Here is a 14,311-nt window from a genome sequence, read left to right as displayed (position 1 = left end):
CTAGATGGGAAGATATATATTATTTATATTTTTTACATATATAGTAAAGCTGTAAAAGGTAAAATGCAATGGAATTGGTACAGAAAAGTATAACAGAAAGGTGTAGACTAATGTAATTTTGTTAATGCTAAAAAGAGCATTTTGAAGCTGTCCAGTGGAATATTGACCATCCTATTTGTATAAGGGCAAGAGGGAAAAAGAGAGAAGAAGGAGACAGAGAGCACACTAAACTAACACTTCATACTAAGGACAAAATGATTTCCTGACGATTAAATTGTCAAATACATAAATGACTATAAGCTGTCAGAAAAACAAATCTTAAATGGATATAAGGAGATCTTGCTAAAGTAGCTATAAAACTCATAAGCCAAAATGATTCCTCTTTTCAAAACAAAAACCTGAGCACAAAAGTATCATAAACAATCTTAAAACACAAGTAACACCCTGGGAGGTGCAATTGGCAACATGTTTATCAGCAATTGAATTTATTTATGTAGTATATTTGTCTTCACAAGTCTACAAGAAGGAGAAAACTAGCAAGAAAAGAGAAGATAACAGCAACCAGTAAATAGAGATGTACAAATGACTGATAAACATGTGGGAAAATGTTCAAATTGCCTAGTGATTTAAAATGCAAATTTAAATTGCAATTGAGTGTGATTTACTTTCTTGCATCAAATTGACAAAAATAAAAAAATAAAAAAAAACACTCCCATTGAGAAAGCAAGTAAAGGTCCCTTTCAACTTTGGTTAAATAATTCCATTTTGAGGAGGGAATCTAAGATACAGCAATGCTACCATACATTTCACAAAGATGTACATACAGGCAACACAAACATATACCCTACAAGTATTCATTGGATTGTTTATAACAGTGACCATCTGTAAGTAATTCCATGATGAACAACACAGCAGCAATTATACACATTTGAGAGTACTCACAGCAAAATTCAGTGCACCCATACAAAGAACTATTCAGCCTGAGCAAAGACAATGATCCAAGTCACTGGTTCAAATTTTAGCGTACATCAGATTCACTTGGGGAGGGCTTGCTAAAACATGAACTGCTGGCCCCAATGCAGGGATTTCTAATGTGAAGGGATCTGGAATTTTCATTTTTAATCAATTATCTCCAGAAACCAAACATTAAGAACTACCAGGCTAGATCCATACTTGGTGTTTTGGACATGTGGCCAAGTGAAAAATTCTAGTCATAGAATAATACTTTTCATTATCTTATCTATTAAAAATTGAAAATGGAACATGAACATAAGTAATTATTTTTAAGGAAATGCATTGAACAAGAACTGAAAGGTGATATGCTAAACTATTACTTCTGGGAAGCAGGTCAGGTCGGAAGAAGAGAAACATTTATGTTAAATATCCTACCGTTTAAGTCATTTACAAGAAGACTATATTTATAATGTATTTCAATTATTGATGTGATAATTTTGAGAAAGGAGAAAGGAAGGGAAAGGAGGGGACGGGAGGGCAGGGCAGGCAAGGGAAGGGAAGGGAAGGGAAGGAAAAGGATGCAGAGAGGGGAAGAAAGAGGGTAGCTGAATTCTGAAGCTGTAGACATCTAGAGTTTGTACTAGATTATTAGATTTACTGGTAAACTCTTTCTTTCTTTCTTACTTCTTCATGTATCTTCGTAATAAACCCTCATTAAACAAGGTAGTCTGAACATAGTTCTATTCCTTGCAAGCTAAAAAGGCTAATTAACAGAGATGTATAGGCTGTGCAGAGCAATAACACACACACAAAATACTGAAATTGATTTAAATGCATCTAATTTAAAGCAGGATATAGGAATGCTAAAACCTTTTTTAAAACCTACTTATTTTCATACCTACATATCCAAATATAGATCTTAGAGTTGATGCTCCTAAATTACTGAAAAATAATAAAGCCAACATATGTTTCTATTACATGCTGACACAATGCTTATGTACAAGAAAGTATAGTTGTATTTGTATGTATGTGTGTGTGTGTATATACGTATATGTGTATATATACACACACAGAATATATGTGTGTATATATATCCATAACATAAATTTAACTCTCGAAAGGATTCTATGATACAAGATAGTTATTATCATCCCTGAAATATAAAAAAGAAAGCTGAGGCAAAGAAAGCTGGGAGATTACGGAACTTTTCCAAGGTCACACTGTTAGTCCTGGTGGAGCCAGAGTTACATCCACACAGTCTGGTTCCAGCATCATGCTCTCAACTATTGCATCGTACTGACCTCTCCTTCACTTGTTTTATTTTCTCTGGATACATCAATACCTTCAGGCCACTACCTATCACGAAACAATATACCATAAAAAATTAAAGAGGCTAGAAAAAATGCTCTGTACAATACTTTTGGAAATAAACAATCTTTATGACTCTTACTGCTACAAGAATAGGTAGCAGATTAAGAAATCTGCTGATGAGTGAATGAGGAACCTCTCTCTTTCACTGCATTTCCAACTATCATACTCAGATTACACAAGCAAGAAAGTCATTCCAGCTTTCCGATATCAGCCAACAAAAATCATCCTCAGAACCAGCTGCCAACAGCATGCCCTTTAGACTCTGGCCAGAATGCCAAGCCCCAGCTGTTCTGTCAGCCTTCCTTATACAGTTTGTTGACAATGAAGAGGCCCAGTTAATTTTTCAACTGGCAATATAAGCTGCAACTGATTCACCCGCAAACACCTTAATTAATTCTAGGAATAAAAAAGTACTGATACCAAAACAATACATTTTTCTTAGGATCAAAACACATTGAAATGTTTCCAAAAAATGGAACTGCTTAGGGGAAAAAAAAAAAAAAATGAATGATCTACTTCTTTGTTTCAGAACTTAATCTGGGTTATCTTGAGGTCAAAGATTGTACTCCTGATTGTGAATGATAAAAAGGGAAAATGTATGGAGAAAATGGGAAATTTCCAATATTAAAGGGACAGGAGGATGGAGAGAGAGGCAGCAGAGCAACACTTAGGGTGTGTTAGAAACAGAGATAAGAAGTTGTTTTTTTAAATATAATTTGGAGTTCAGAAGGTGTAAATTTAGTACACTCAGTGAGGGACTAATGGGAGCCTCAATGAATCTTCTCTTGCCATAAATTACTTCTCATAAAGCTGTTCACGGCTTCTTTTAAATATGTTTGGACCCTCCTGTTTAGATCCCAACTTTTGACTCTGAAATTTCTATTCCATGTCTACAAAACAAAACATATAATCAAATTATAACAACACCGTATTTTCTTTGAGTTAATATTATCTTGAGTTAAGTCTATCATTGTTTAAATTTTTGGTAACATTATTTTAACTGGACATTGTTTTCTGTATAAATTTTAAAATGAAAATGCTTCACATATCCATTTCCTTGTTTCAAATTTTAACAATTATCAGTCATCAGTCTGTCCTTGTATGTTGTCTTTTGGAATCATTTTTTTTCTGTCAAGCGTAATTATCCTGGCTCAAATTGTGTTTATCTAAATTTCATTAAGACTTTGTATTCTTTAATCCATTTTCATTTAATAGCAAATGTTATAATTTGAAATTTTAGTTATCATGAGTTTTCCTTTTTTAACATTTTTAATAATTATTCTTTCTAGACTACTTTTGTTCTTTTTCATTTCACCAACAGCATGAGTTTTATTAAGCATATTTTACCATTTCTGTTTTAGCCATGGTCTTATCTATTTAATGCTTCATTCTGTGATGCTTTATATGCCTATTTTTAACATTTCAGAGTCAAAATGGTAAATACAAAGATCCTTGAGTTAAGGATCTGTCAGTAAGAGTCAAGAATGGCAGAAGTTAAAAACAGGGTTAAAATGGTGAGCTCATAAAATTTCCACATTACTCTTCACTTTTCCCTCTGTAGCTTTGTTAGCTGGATTTTTTTTTTTTCCTGTAACACAAATACTTAAAACAATGTAACTATGAGACTACTTTTCCTACCATAGTGCTTGTGTTGATTACAAATGTGAATTTTGAGCTAGGAAGGTTATTGACAGTAAGAATTATCAATACTTGAGTAAAATATCCTCAATATTCTGCATCTAAATTAGATGCCTGCATCATATACATGTGTGTGTGTGTATATATATAATCCTATCCTAAACATATTATCTTCTATCTACCTATTTTGTTCTTACAAATCTTTTGTTCTCTCTCTTTTTTTCTTTTTTTGATTCTTGTTTGAGACAGTGTTTCTCTCTGTTGCCCAGACAAGAGTGTGGTGGTACTGTCATGACAACCTACAGCCTTGACCTCCTGGGCTTAAGTGATCCTTCCACGTCAGCCTCCAGAGTAGCTGAGACTACGGGTGTGCACCACCAGGCCCAGCTAATTTTTATTTTCTTATTTTTCTTTTTTTTTATAGAGATACAGTCTCCCTATGTTGCCCAGGCTGGTCACCAGCTTCTGGCCTCAAGTGATCCTCTTGCCTCAGCCTCACAAAGTGCTGAGGTTGTAAGCATGAGCCACCATGTCTGAGCTTTGCCTTTACATATTGTTGTAATTTTAGTGCCCTTTAAAAGTCTCCATTTTTATTGCTCCTATAAAATTAGCTTAAGAAATGTGTAGCTGATGATTCTGAAGGCCTGAGTGCATACAGTATCTGCAACTGTTTGTTTTTCAAGGTTTTCTATGAATAAAATGACTAGGAGTGAGAAAAGTACATGTGACCTCATGCTTCACATTCTTTAGAACAAATACCTCTCGGTTGCAATTATGTCATCATGAAATCATGTTCCACGTTTTAAAATAAACTCATTGCCATATGAATTGTTATCCTACTGAGATATTTTTGTAGTTGTCTGTTTAACAGCTTCCTTAGAAGTGTCTTCTACATTTCCCATAATACCAAAACAAAAATTTCTTTTTTCATCTTATACACAAAAATAGCTCAAGTTTGAATGTTCTGAAATCTACACTCTTGTCCTGCATTGCACATATACTTGCACTTGAGTTACAAACACACACTCCCACACACACAGTTTTAGCTAAATATTCTAAAATATACACTTTTTGATTTCCAAGAAAAGTCAGAGAGTGTTTTCTCCAGTGTCACAGTTCGGGACTCACCTGTGGACGTGGATGTCCTGTGACTAGACAAGTCAATTCTAGGGTTTCTCCTTCCCGGATAGTGTAGACCCTTTCAGAGTAGCGCTCCTCTTCAATGTTACAGGCCAAGCCTGAGTGCACAATACGAACTGTGGGAGGAGCTGTCAAGTCAGGAAGAAGAGAGACAAGATATATGAAAAGGTAAGTAAGTGATCTGCTCATCAACCATCTTGACTATAAAAGCAATTCTTACTAAACTTCACCATAGTCAGATTAGTCAGATTCATCAGTCTTAACACCTCCCCAAGGCATTAAAGATTTTACTGAAAGAAATCTTCAAATATATCTAACAGTGACCAACACATTTCCAGGGGAACAAGGTAGTGGAAGAACATTGGTGCCTCAGGAAATCACCATCAATACAAGACAACATGATAAAACTTGATTGTTAAAATGTGAGAAGGTCCCTTCCTTTCTGAGTTCAATCAAACTTTAATATAATAAGGAATATTGCACCAAAAATATGTAGTGCAAAAGAAAGAAGACAATTGGAAGAGAAAAGGGAATTTGAATTGAAGACATTGACATTCGTCTATTAATTATTTAAGCCATGTAGTGCGCAAGTTAAGAAGCTCACGAATAAGATGATTTGGTTTTCAGGAAGTGAAAACCAACTTAATTTACCATACTTATAGACATCTGTATTGATATAAACAAAGTATGATTCTTGATTAAGCCATGGAAGAAGACAATATACCATTGTTGCCTGAATCTAAAATTCTGATTCAAAAGAAATTTCATTAGCATAAAGCTGCCCAAATTTCTAAATATAATTTTCTCCTACTTCAATGCCAAGGGGCCAATAAAATTTAACTAAAACTCCTTGACTTACATATCGTTGGGAACAACTACATGGAAACTTTCTATGGGTCATGAGAAGTACTTAGCTAATAAGGTATGGTGCTTGCCATCAAGTAAATTATTGACAGCTACTAGCTTCAAATTGGAGATCATCTCCTTTTGTGAACTCAGCATTTTTGTTTGTAATACATTTTGGAGTGAAAGAGAATGATTATTTCAGTTAAAGGCAAGTGGAAAGGTTATATCTACATATAAATGACAGTGATCTCAAGAATTTCCTGATAGATATTTCGACCTAAACAGTAGTATTACTAGCAGAGGTTGTGATTACTTAAAAATTAATGCCAGTACCAGCATATTAGGAATGTTTTGTCTAACATTAAAGACGATGAATCTTATAGAATTTGAAAATAAATTTGGTGATTCTATGGAAGAAAAACAGATTATAAGGCCAACTCATGAAAAACTGCATTCTGGGAAAATCTGTGTTCTGAAAGTAAAATAGAATAGTTTTCAATATGTACTATTTTGTTTTATATAACGTAAATGCACAGTCTACCCACAGAGCTTAATAACTGACATTGGGGCGTATTTCATTATCTTTCTCAATTTCAGGCAGAAACTGGAAGATGGAAAAGCCCACTTATGATTAATAAAACAACTGGCTATGTCCAGCTCTTTAGAGATACCAAAGCATAATCCTGTTACTCAACCTTGAAACTCAGAACTCTGTTTCCAATATGCATAATCAAAATGACAGGTAAATGTTTTCAATAATAGGATAAGAACAAAAGAGTACTTCTAGAAAAGTGGCCTTGACATTAAATATGCATAATAAACGCCCCTCAAGAACTTGTTAAAAATACAAATTTCAAAGGTGTTCAGAGACCCGATATATCTGCAGGAAACCCCAGGAATCTGCATTTTTACCAAACACCCAGACAGCTACAATGACAGAGCTACATAGACTAGGTTCTGGGTATTATATTTGTTAGCTAAAGAAAAATACCCCAAGGAATAAAATATCCTTTTCCTTTGTCTTTTTAAAGTAACTAAACTTTCTGCTATGCATCATTTCACTGATTTGAAAAATTAAACAATGCTTAAGTCAAATGTCCAGTTTGGTCTATGAAACCAATTTATTAAAAATTTTCCATCATGTCCCTGGACTCTGTCTAGACATTGTAATAATTTCTTTGGTTTTATGACATTAGAAATCCTTATCTTTGGTGTTTCTCTTAGTGCTCTGATATGTTTCACACCACATTTCCCACAAATCATTTCAGGCAGTGATCAAATTTCGACTTCAATTTAGATAAGTAATACTAGTGAGGTACTTATATTTAGACATCTGTCTAATACGGTCATATCCATATTTATAGAGGTTAACAAACTGATGAAAATCTGTAAATGTTTGCAAAACAAAATAAAATAAATTTTCAATAGAAAATACAGATCCATTATTTTAAAATATATTTTCATGCTAAATTTAGCTTCATATGTGATAGCCCACATGTTTATTAATATACCTAATTATATAGTGACATGACATCTTTTCCAGACTAATTTATACTTGCTATTTTTGTTTTAATTTCAAATCAATGCTTAGTATTGTTATTTTTAAGGTATATCTTTCAAAAACATCATTATGCAAATAAGTAGCTTTATTTAAACCACTTAAATTATACAGTAAGCACACTGTGACATTTATAAGGGTTAATTTTCTGCTATTTTCTTCTATATTATAACACATTCTTGGAAAAGGTAATTGCCTGCATACTGCAGTCATCATGAACCTACCACATCTCCTGTAGGAGGGTGGAATAGTTCACCAAATTTTAAGTGTGGAAGTTGTCTTCCTCTTAGTATTCATTAAAATATTCATAAAAAATATCAAATAAAATATTTTAGCTGCTCAATGATAAGGAGAGTATTTTAGAAGCTTCCCTTAATTCTTTTGTTTGCACAAAGCTCACTTGAAAGGACCTTAGAGTTCATATAGGTCAGTGCTCTTATTTCCCGATTAGGAAAGAAAAGTCTGAGGCCATCAAATGATGTCACAATCCTGTGGCTAGTTGTGGCTAAATGAGACCAAAGCCACTGGCCTATTGTTCTTTTCACTACTTGATGCTCTCTATTTAAACTATGTCTGTCATAGTTAAATTGGTCTTCTAAATAACTCCCAAACTAGACCCAGACCTAGACCAGGCTGGGGGTATAAAAAACGACTGAGAAATTATTAATAAAGCAGTTAGAGCACCATAAACTAGATTAAGAATGTAAGTAGCAGAACTGCTCCAAACTTAACCAAACTTAACAATAGACTGTTGCCCCAGTTCATCATCCTACCTCCAGTACCCACCAAATCCATGACATCTCACAATGATCAAAGTAGTATTTTGAAATTTCTATTTACATTATGCTGTTTCTCTGCTTAAAATCCTACAGTATCTCCCTATGACATTTCATAGAGTCCTAATCACTGCACATGGGTGCATTTAGGCCCTCTGTCAAGGGTCCTCATGCTTACCATCCAACTAGAAGTCCCATTTCTCTGTAATATCAGGCTATCCTCAGGGAGAATGCAAAGAACCCTGATTTTAAGAGTCTTTTCTTATAATGTTCTCCCATTTAAGATTCCCACACCAATAATTGGACCCATGTTCCTAATACCTTCTTGGATTACTTATCAATGACTATCTTCTCTTTTATTCCAGTAGGTATGTGTTTATTGCTTTGTGATTTTCCTTTCTCTTAACACTCAAACACGATAGTAGGCATCTCAGCGCCAGACTGAGCATCATTTTTGGCATCATCCCCATATCATGTAATTCACAGCACAGAGGAGGTATTTATTAACTAATTGAGTTTTAGTTTCTATTTTAGCAACTATCACTATAATGACATCAACTTCTTACTTTAGCAAAATATCAACTATTATGGCAGTGCATTTGATACTTTAAATATAGATGCAATTTGCAGTTTTATACCTGAAGCAAGACATCTCTGATCCTCTGCCTTGTTGGTAAAAAACCTCAATTCATCATCCTTAAATTGGACTAAAGGTTATGATCTCCTTTGCCCTGTAGAGTCAGCAATGAATTACAATGTTAAAATATTGCATGAGACTCATATTCATCCAAATTTTCTTGAAGTAAACCAAATCTCATTATGTAAAATCTTTCCTAACACTAATCATATCAAGTGTCTTAATCTGAGGACATTTTGGCTTTGGGTTGAAGAGGTCGCCTAAAAGGGCAAAAGAGAGACATTCTTTTATCTTGTTAGAATATACTTTTGAAAGTTAAACCAAATTCACTCTGGAGAAAGAGTACAAATAAATTATTCTACAATGGCAACAACTAGGGGCATTTTAATCCTTTCATCTCATATATAGACTTTCAAGCATATATTTATTGAGCAATTGCTATGGTAGGCATGAGACTATGTGCTGGGGATGTGATGATTAATGCCATGAGCTGCACCTGCTAAAGGCTTACAGCCTACTGGGTTTGTCTAAATTATTTAAAATTATATGATAGTTGAACAGGATAGATGCTCTAACAGAAGAAAATGAAAAGTACTAAACAAAGACAAAGCAGAGGATAGCTAAATCTGCCTAGGGAAGTCTAACAAGTTTCGCAAAGTCAGTGATATTTAACCTAAGTTTGGAGAGATGCTCTTGGGAGCAAAAGAGGAAGGAGATTTCAGAGACAGAAAACAGTGTGTTCAAAGGCAAATCTGAAATATGCCTTTGTAATATGCCAATGTCTATTGTGCTTCTGAAATAACCATGTAAAAAATGTGTTCCCTGTAGTTTACCATTTACTTCATACCTTGCCACTGTACAGCCTTATCAGCTTGCCATTGTGTCTCAGACACAGGAGAGACACTGGAGAGGCCTGGGAATGGATATCAGAGGAGAGACACATTTTAGAGGTCTTGCTAGATAGGACATGACAATTAACTGAATCTGAAGTAAGGGAAGAAGTTTATACCCTGACTAGGTGAAAGATGACAATTTTTTTTATTTTAATAAGATATTAAATAGGATATTTAATAAAATAAATTTTATTATTTATTTAATTATTTTTATTTTTATTTTATTTTGATCGCCATGGAACTCACATTACCTACAGTTGGGGGAAGCTTGAGATGAGGGGCTCTGAGCCCAATTCATGGGGGGGTGGAGGGTTGTTGGCATGAGGGCTTAGATGAGAAACATTTTTGATGAAGAAACTTTTTTCAGTAATGGGGATGGTTCCTGAAAAACGTGCTGCTATCAGACATTTATGGTTTTGGTACTAGGAGCTTTCTCTCCTCTAAGAGCTTCAAGTAAAGCCTGGTTCTTCAGTTAAATCCCTCAAATCCCTCATGCAGCTATTCTGTGGGAATTCAAGTTGCCACCAGCATGTTGCTACTCTTCTACACTAGATCAGTGTAACGTATGTTCTTGGTTAAGGTCACAGATCTGTTTAGTTAAGCAGTGTGGGGAGAAAGATGTTCACTGGTCCCTATCCTAGAAGCTCTAGTGAACAGCTCAGTAAACCATGCTGTGCCAGCATTACTCATGTACTATAGATTTTCTGAAGACAGACACAGAGAGATAGAGAGACAGAGACAGAGAAAGAGGGAGAGAGAGAGAGGCAGATCGACAGAGTCAGGAGACAGCCTATACCTTACTGTTGCCACATGGCCAAAGAGTCACTATGTATTACTTACACCATTCTCTTAACTGTCATTCAGTTTTGCTTGTAAAGAAAACATAACAATAATCAAACTTTCTTCACAGCTTTCTATTGGTTTAAGTGATCATATGCTTTCATAAAACACTTCTCAGTTTTATACAACATGTTACATTTAGCTAATCAGCATTGTCAATGGTTGGTTTCTTCTGTTTATTTCAAAATGTTCAATGTAGCACATGTATAGTACTTCTAGGATATGGTGGCTTCCATTCTTCTTTTCTTTCCTACCTGAGTTTCTGGTTTAAGATATTACATGAGATCTCCCCCGCCTCCCTTTTTCACAATGGTATTCTAAACTGATTTTTATATATTTTTTGTACATACAGTCCTAGTCCATAATTACTCCTGTTGTTGACAACTCCATTGCCTAACATCTTCCTCATTAGCCTAGTTACATGTTTTATCATCAAAAAATTCAACAGGGCCAGCTGCGGTGGCTCATGCCTGTAATCCCAGGACTTTAGGAGGCTGAGGTAGGCAGATCACCTGAGGTCAGGAGTTTGAGACCAGCCTGGCCAACACGGTGAAACCCAGTCTCTACTGGAAATACAAAAATTAGCCAGGCATGGTGGTGGGCGCCTGTAGTCCCAGCTACTTTGGAGGCAGAGGCAGGAGAATCACTTGAACCCAGGAGGCAGAGGTTGCAGTGAGATGAGATCTGAGATCGTGTCACTGCACTCCAGCCTAGGTGACAGGGAGAGACTCAGTCAAAAAAAAAAAAAAAAAAACCGGAAAAAATACAAAGATTTGAAGAAGAAGGTGAATAATTCAGTTTTGGATGCTGTGGTGAGTTCACCAGTAGTTGACAAGTTGTTGCTAGACATTAAGTTTGAGAGCTTTCAATGGTAGTTGATGGCTACATAGAATACAGGAGAGTTCTACAGGAGAGCATGTAGAGTGAGAATAAGTCATGATAGAATCATGATAAATATGTATTCTTAACTAGAGAAGCTGAAGAAAGAGACTTAGTGTGATTATAAAGTCAGAGAGGTAGAAGGAGAACAAAGAAAATGAGGTGCTTTTTAAGTTACATGAGTAGACAGCCGATCACAGTGGACTGTCCAAAAATATTACTTACCACGGAGTTGTCAGTTAAGAGCAGCACAGACAAAAGGTCATTGCCTTTGGGAATTAAGGCAGCATTAGTGAATTTTGACTGAGCTATGGCTGCAGAGAATTGAAGTCAAAGGATGAATGATGTGTGGTTTGACTAAGGAAAAAGATCTTAGTAGGTCAAATCAAGCTTGAAGCAAATAGTAAAACTGCTATTTAGGCTTACTCATATGTAAAAAGGAGTGAGAAGTGAAAAACTAAATATTTCAACAATATTGTACCAGCATTTTAGGATTGCAAAGAATCATTACTTTCATCATAAGAAACAACAACTCATCATGTTTATACTTCTAGCACAACTGCAACTTTTTGCCACTACAATATTATTTTCTAGTATCCTTCCACATTCTTCAAAAATAAATTGCTCTAAAAGCCCACTTTCTTTCTTTTCTTTTTTCCCTCTCTTTCTGGTAGTTTATTTTTTTACAAATTCAACTCTGTCAACTTCAGGACCACATATGAAGGAATCTCTCAAAGCTGTTTAATCTCTTCTGTAAAACAATCAAGGCTAATCCTCACAGCATTTAAATATGCTACAGCATATAAATAAGCTTAATGTGTCCCATTAAAAAAAAAAAAAAAACAGAGACAAAACAGCAACATTTATCCTTCCATCATCCTATCAACAGGACTCCTCTTGTCTTTCCTTTACTGTCTAGTGATTAGAAATAATGATACATGTTCACAGCCATTCTCGGCATGTGCTTTGCCCTCCTCAGTCCACTGCAGTCTGGCTCTGCCCTATCATTTGTATTTCTAAAAGAACAGGGCAGGAAAATAGAAGACCACTTTGGTAAATCGCTATTTCTTTTTTTGGTCATCATTGTGATCATTGGCCCCTCCTTCAGCCTTAGCTTACTTGCTTTTACTTCGATACAAAGATCTTTGAAATTACATACTTGCCCTATACTACAACACAATAAAGACTGTTGTTTCATCCCACTGCCATACTTCCTGAAACACATATCCAAACATGCACATAAGCTAATGTTCAACTTGTATATTTATTCAATAATTTCTTCAAAAAATAGTTAAAATCTTTCTGTAATTGTCATTTATGTAATCCCAAATAGAAAAATATTCTGATACATAAATAACATATAGATTATTTTAAGTCAGCCTGCAGATCACTTTATTTGTTTGATTCCATTGGTTATTTTAAACTAACTACAATGTTCACATCAGTGTGAACTTATTTCTCCACTCCCTCTACCAACCTCCCTCCCACCGCCATGTTTGGTTAACATTGTATTCCTGTCCACTAGAGGTAAATATTTTTTTGTCCTTAATTTGATGAGTTGTAAAGTGAAGTAATAAGATCCTCTTGATATACTGGATTTAATAAAGAGAAGATCATATGTTTCTCATATGACTTTAGTTGAAAGGCCTTGATTATGAAAGGGTTTTAATATTTTGTATTATTTCCTTAGTACATGTTGGGTAGCATTGTTATAAAGTAACTGAACCACTCTAAGAGACTGTACGAAGCCCAAAGTAAGGTAATTAAATTAAATTTAGAAGCCTCTGGCTTTAGATGGCAATTATTAATGTTTGCTAAATAATAAAAGTTGACATAATCTTTTAGGTTGATGTTAACCAAGAATTTAAAGAAAAAACTTTAAACTTTTAATTTAAGTTAAATTTTAATTTAATTTGTAAATTTAAAGTCAAATTACTTGTTTATGTGCAGTATATGGTACACTATTTTGAGAGAGAGATGAAAGTTTGTCATCAAAAGAGAGCAATGACATTCAATAACAATTTAATTTTAAACCTACAGTAAATGTACACTAAATTTTAATGGTAAACAAAAAAGTAATTATGTAATTCAAATTCTAATGGTAAAACAATGATAAAAAACAATCATATTTTCTGTGTAAAAACTATCTTGTTTGACAAGTATTAACTTCATAAAAATTGAATACAAAATTGCAAAATATTATTCTGAATTATCTTCCACAAAACAACATGTGTCCTATTTTTTAAAACAAAGCACTATCAATTCTAAAAATGTTATTTCATGAAGATTTCACATTTACAGCTTCAGATTTCATCAGGATTACCTTTATTTGTTTTCATCTAGAAGAGTCGCCTACTAGCATCTAAGCCTAAAACTTCAAAAACCCTTGCATGTTTTAGAGATGAAAAAAAAAGTTTCACTGAATCTAAGGTTCATAACATTCTTTTCAAATACAGCATTTGACAACTTCTGACAAGTGTGCCAGAGAAGAACCATGGGCCATCAAGTCTAGGCAGTCACACATAGCCATCGGTCATCCATGTTCCCTGTCTGCACCTGGCTATTCCCGCTCTAAGTCCCTCACTATGTTCTTCCCAGTAGATTTGAGCTGAACCTGGAAGATATTTGAAAGTCCATCAAATATTTAACTAATCTCATATGTTGCTCAAAAGACTTGTATAAACTAAGTGGAATACTCCAACTTGAAGGTAAATATTGTAGAGAACTAAGCTTTCCTCTTCTTTGGTATGAATGCAATATTATATATATATAATATAAA

At 34.5% G+C, this 14,311-nt stretch overlaps 1 protein-coding gene across 2 annotated transcripts in view; it reads right to left on the bottom strand.

The window, feature by feature from the left end:
- Positions 1-14,311, bottom strand: part of MDGA2 (MAM domain containing glycosylphosphatidylinositol anchor 2) — an 825,087-nt gene that overhangs the window by 441,716 nt on the left and 369,060 nt on the right. For both annotated transcript variants that reach the window (XM_011947064.1, XM_011947065.1), the window contains exon 2: positions 5,092-5,231. In XM_011947064.1, coding sequence (XP_011802454.1) covers positions 5,092-5,231 — 140 coding nt within the window. The remainder of the gene's footprint in view (positions 1-5,091; positions 5,232-14,311) is intronic.

This window comes from Colobus angolensis, unplaced genomic scaffold, assembly GCF_000951035.1.
Source record: "Colobus angolensis palliatus isolate OR3802 unplaced genomic scaffold, Cang.pa_1.0 Scaffold258, whole genome shotgun sequence".
Classification (NCBI taxonomy): Eukaryota; Metazoa; Chordata; class Mammalia; order Primates; family Cercopithecidae; genus Colobus; species Colobus angolensis.
The sequence above is the reverse complement of the archived record's forward strand: the minus strand, read 5'-3'. Positions and strand labels throughout refer to the sequence as shown.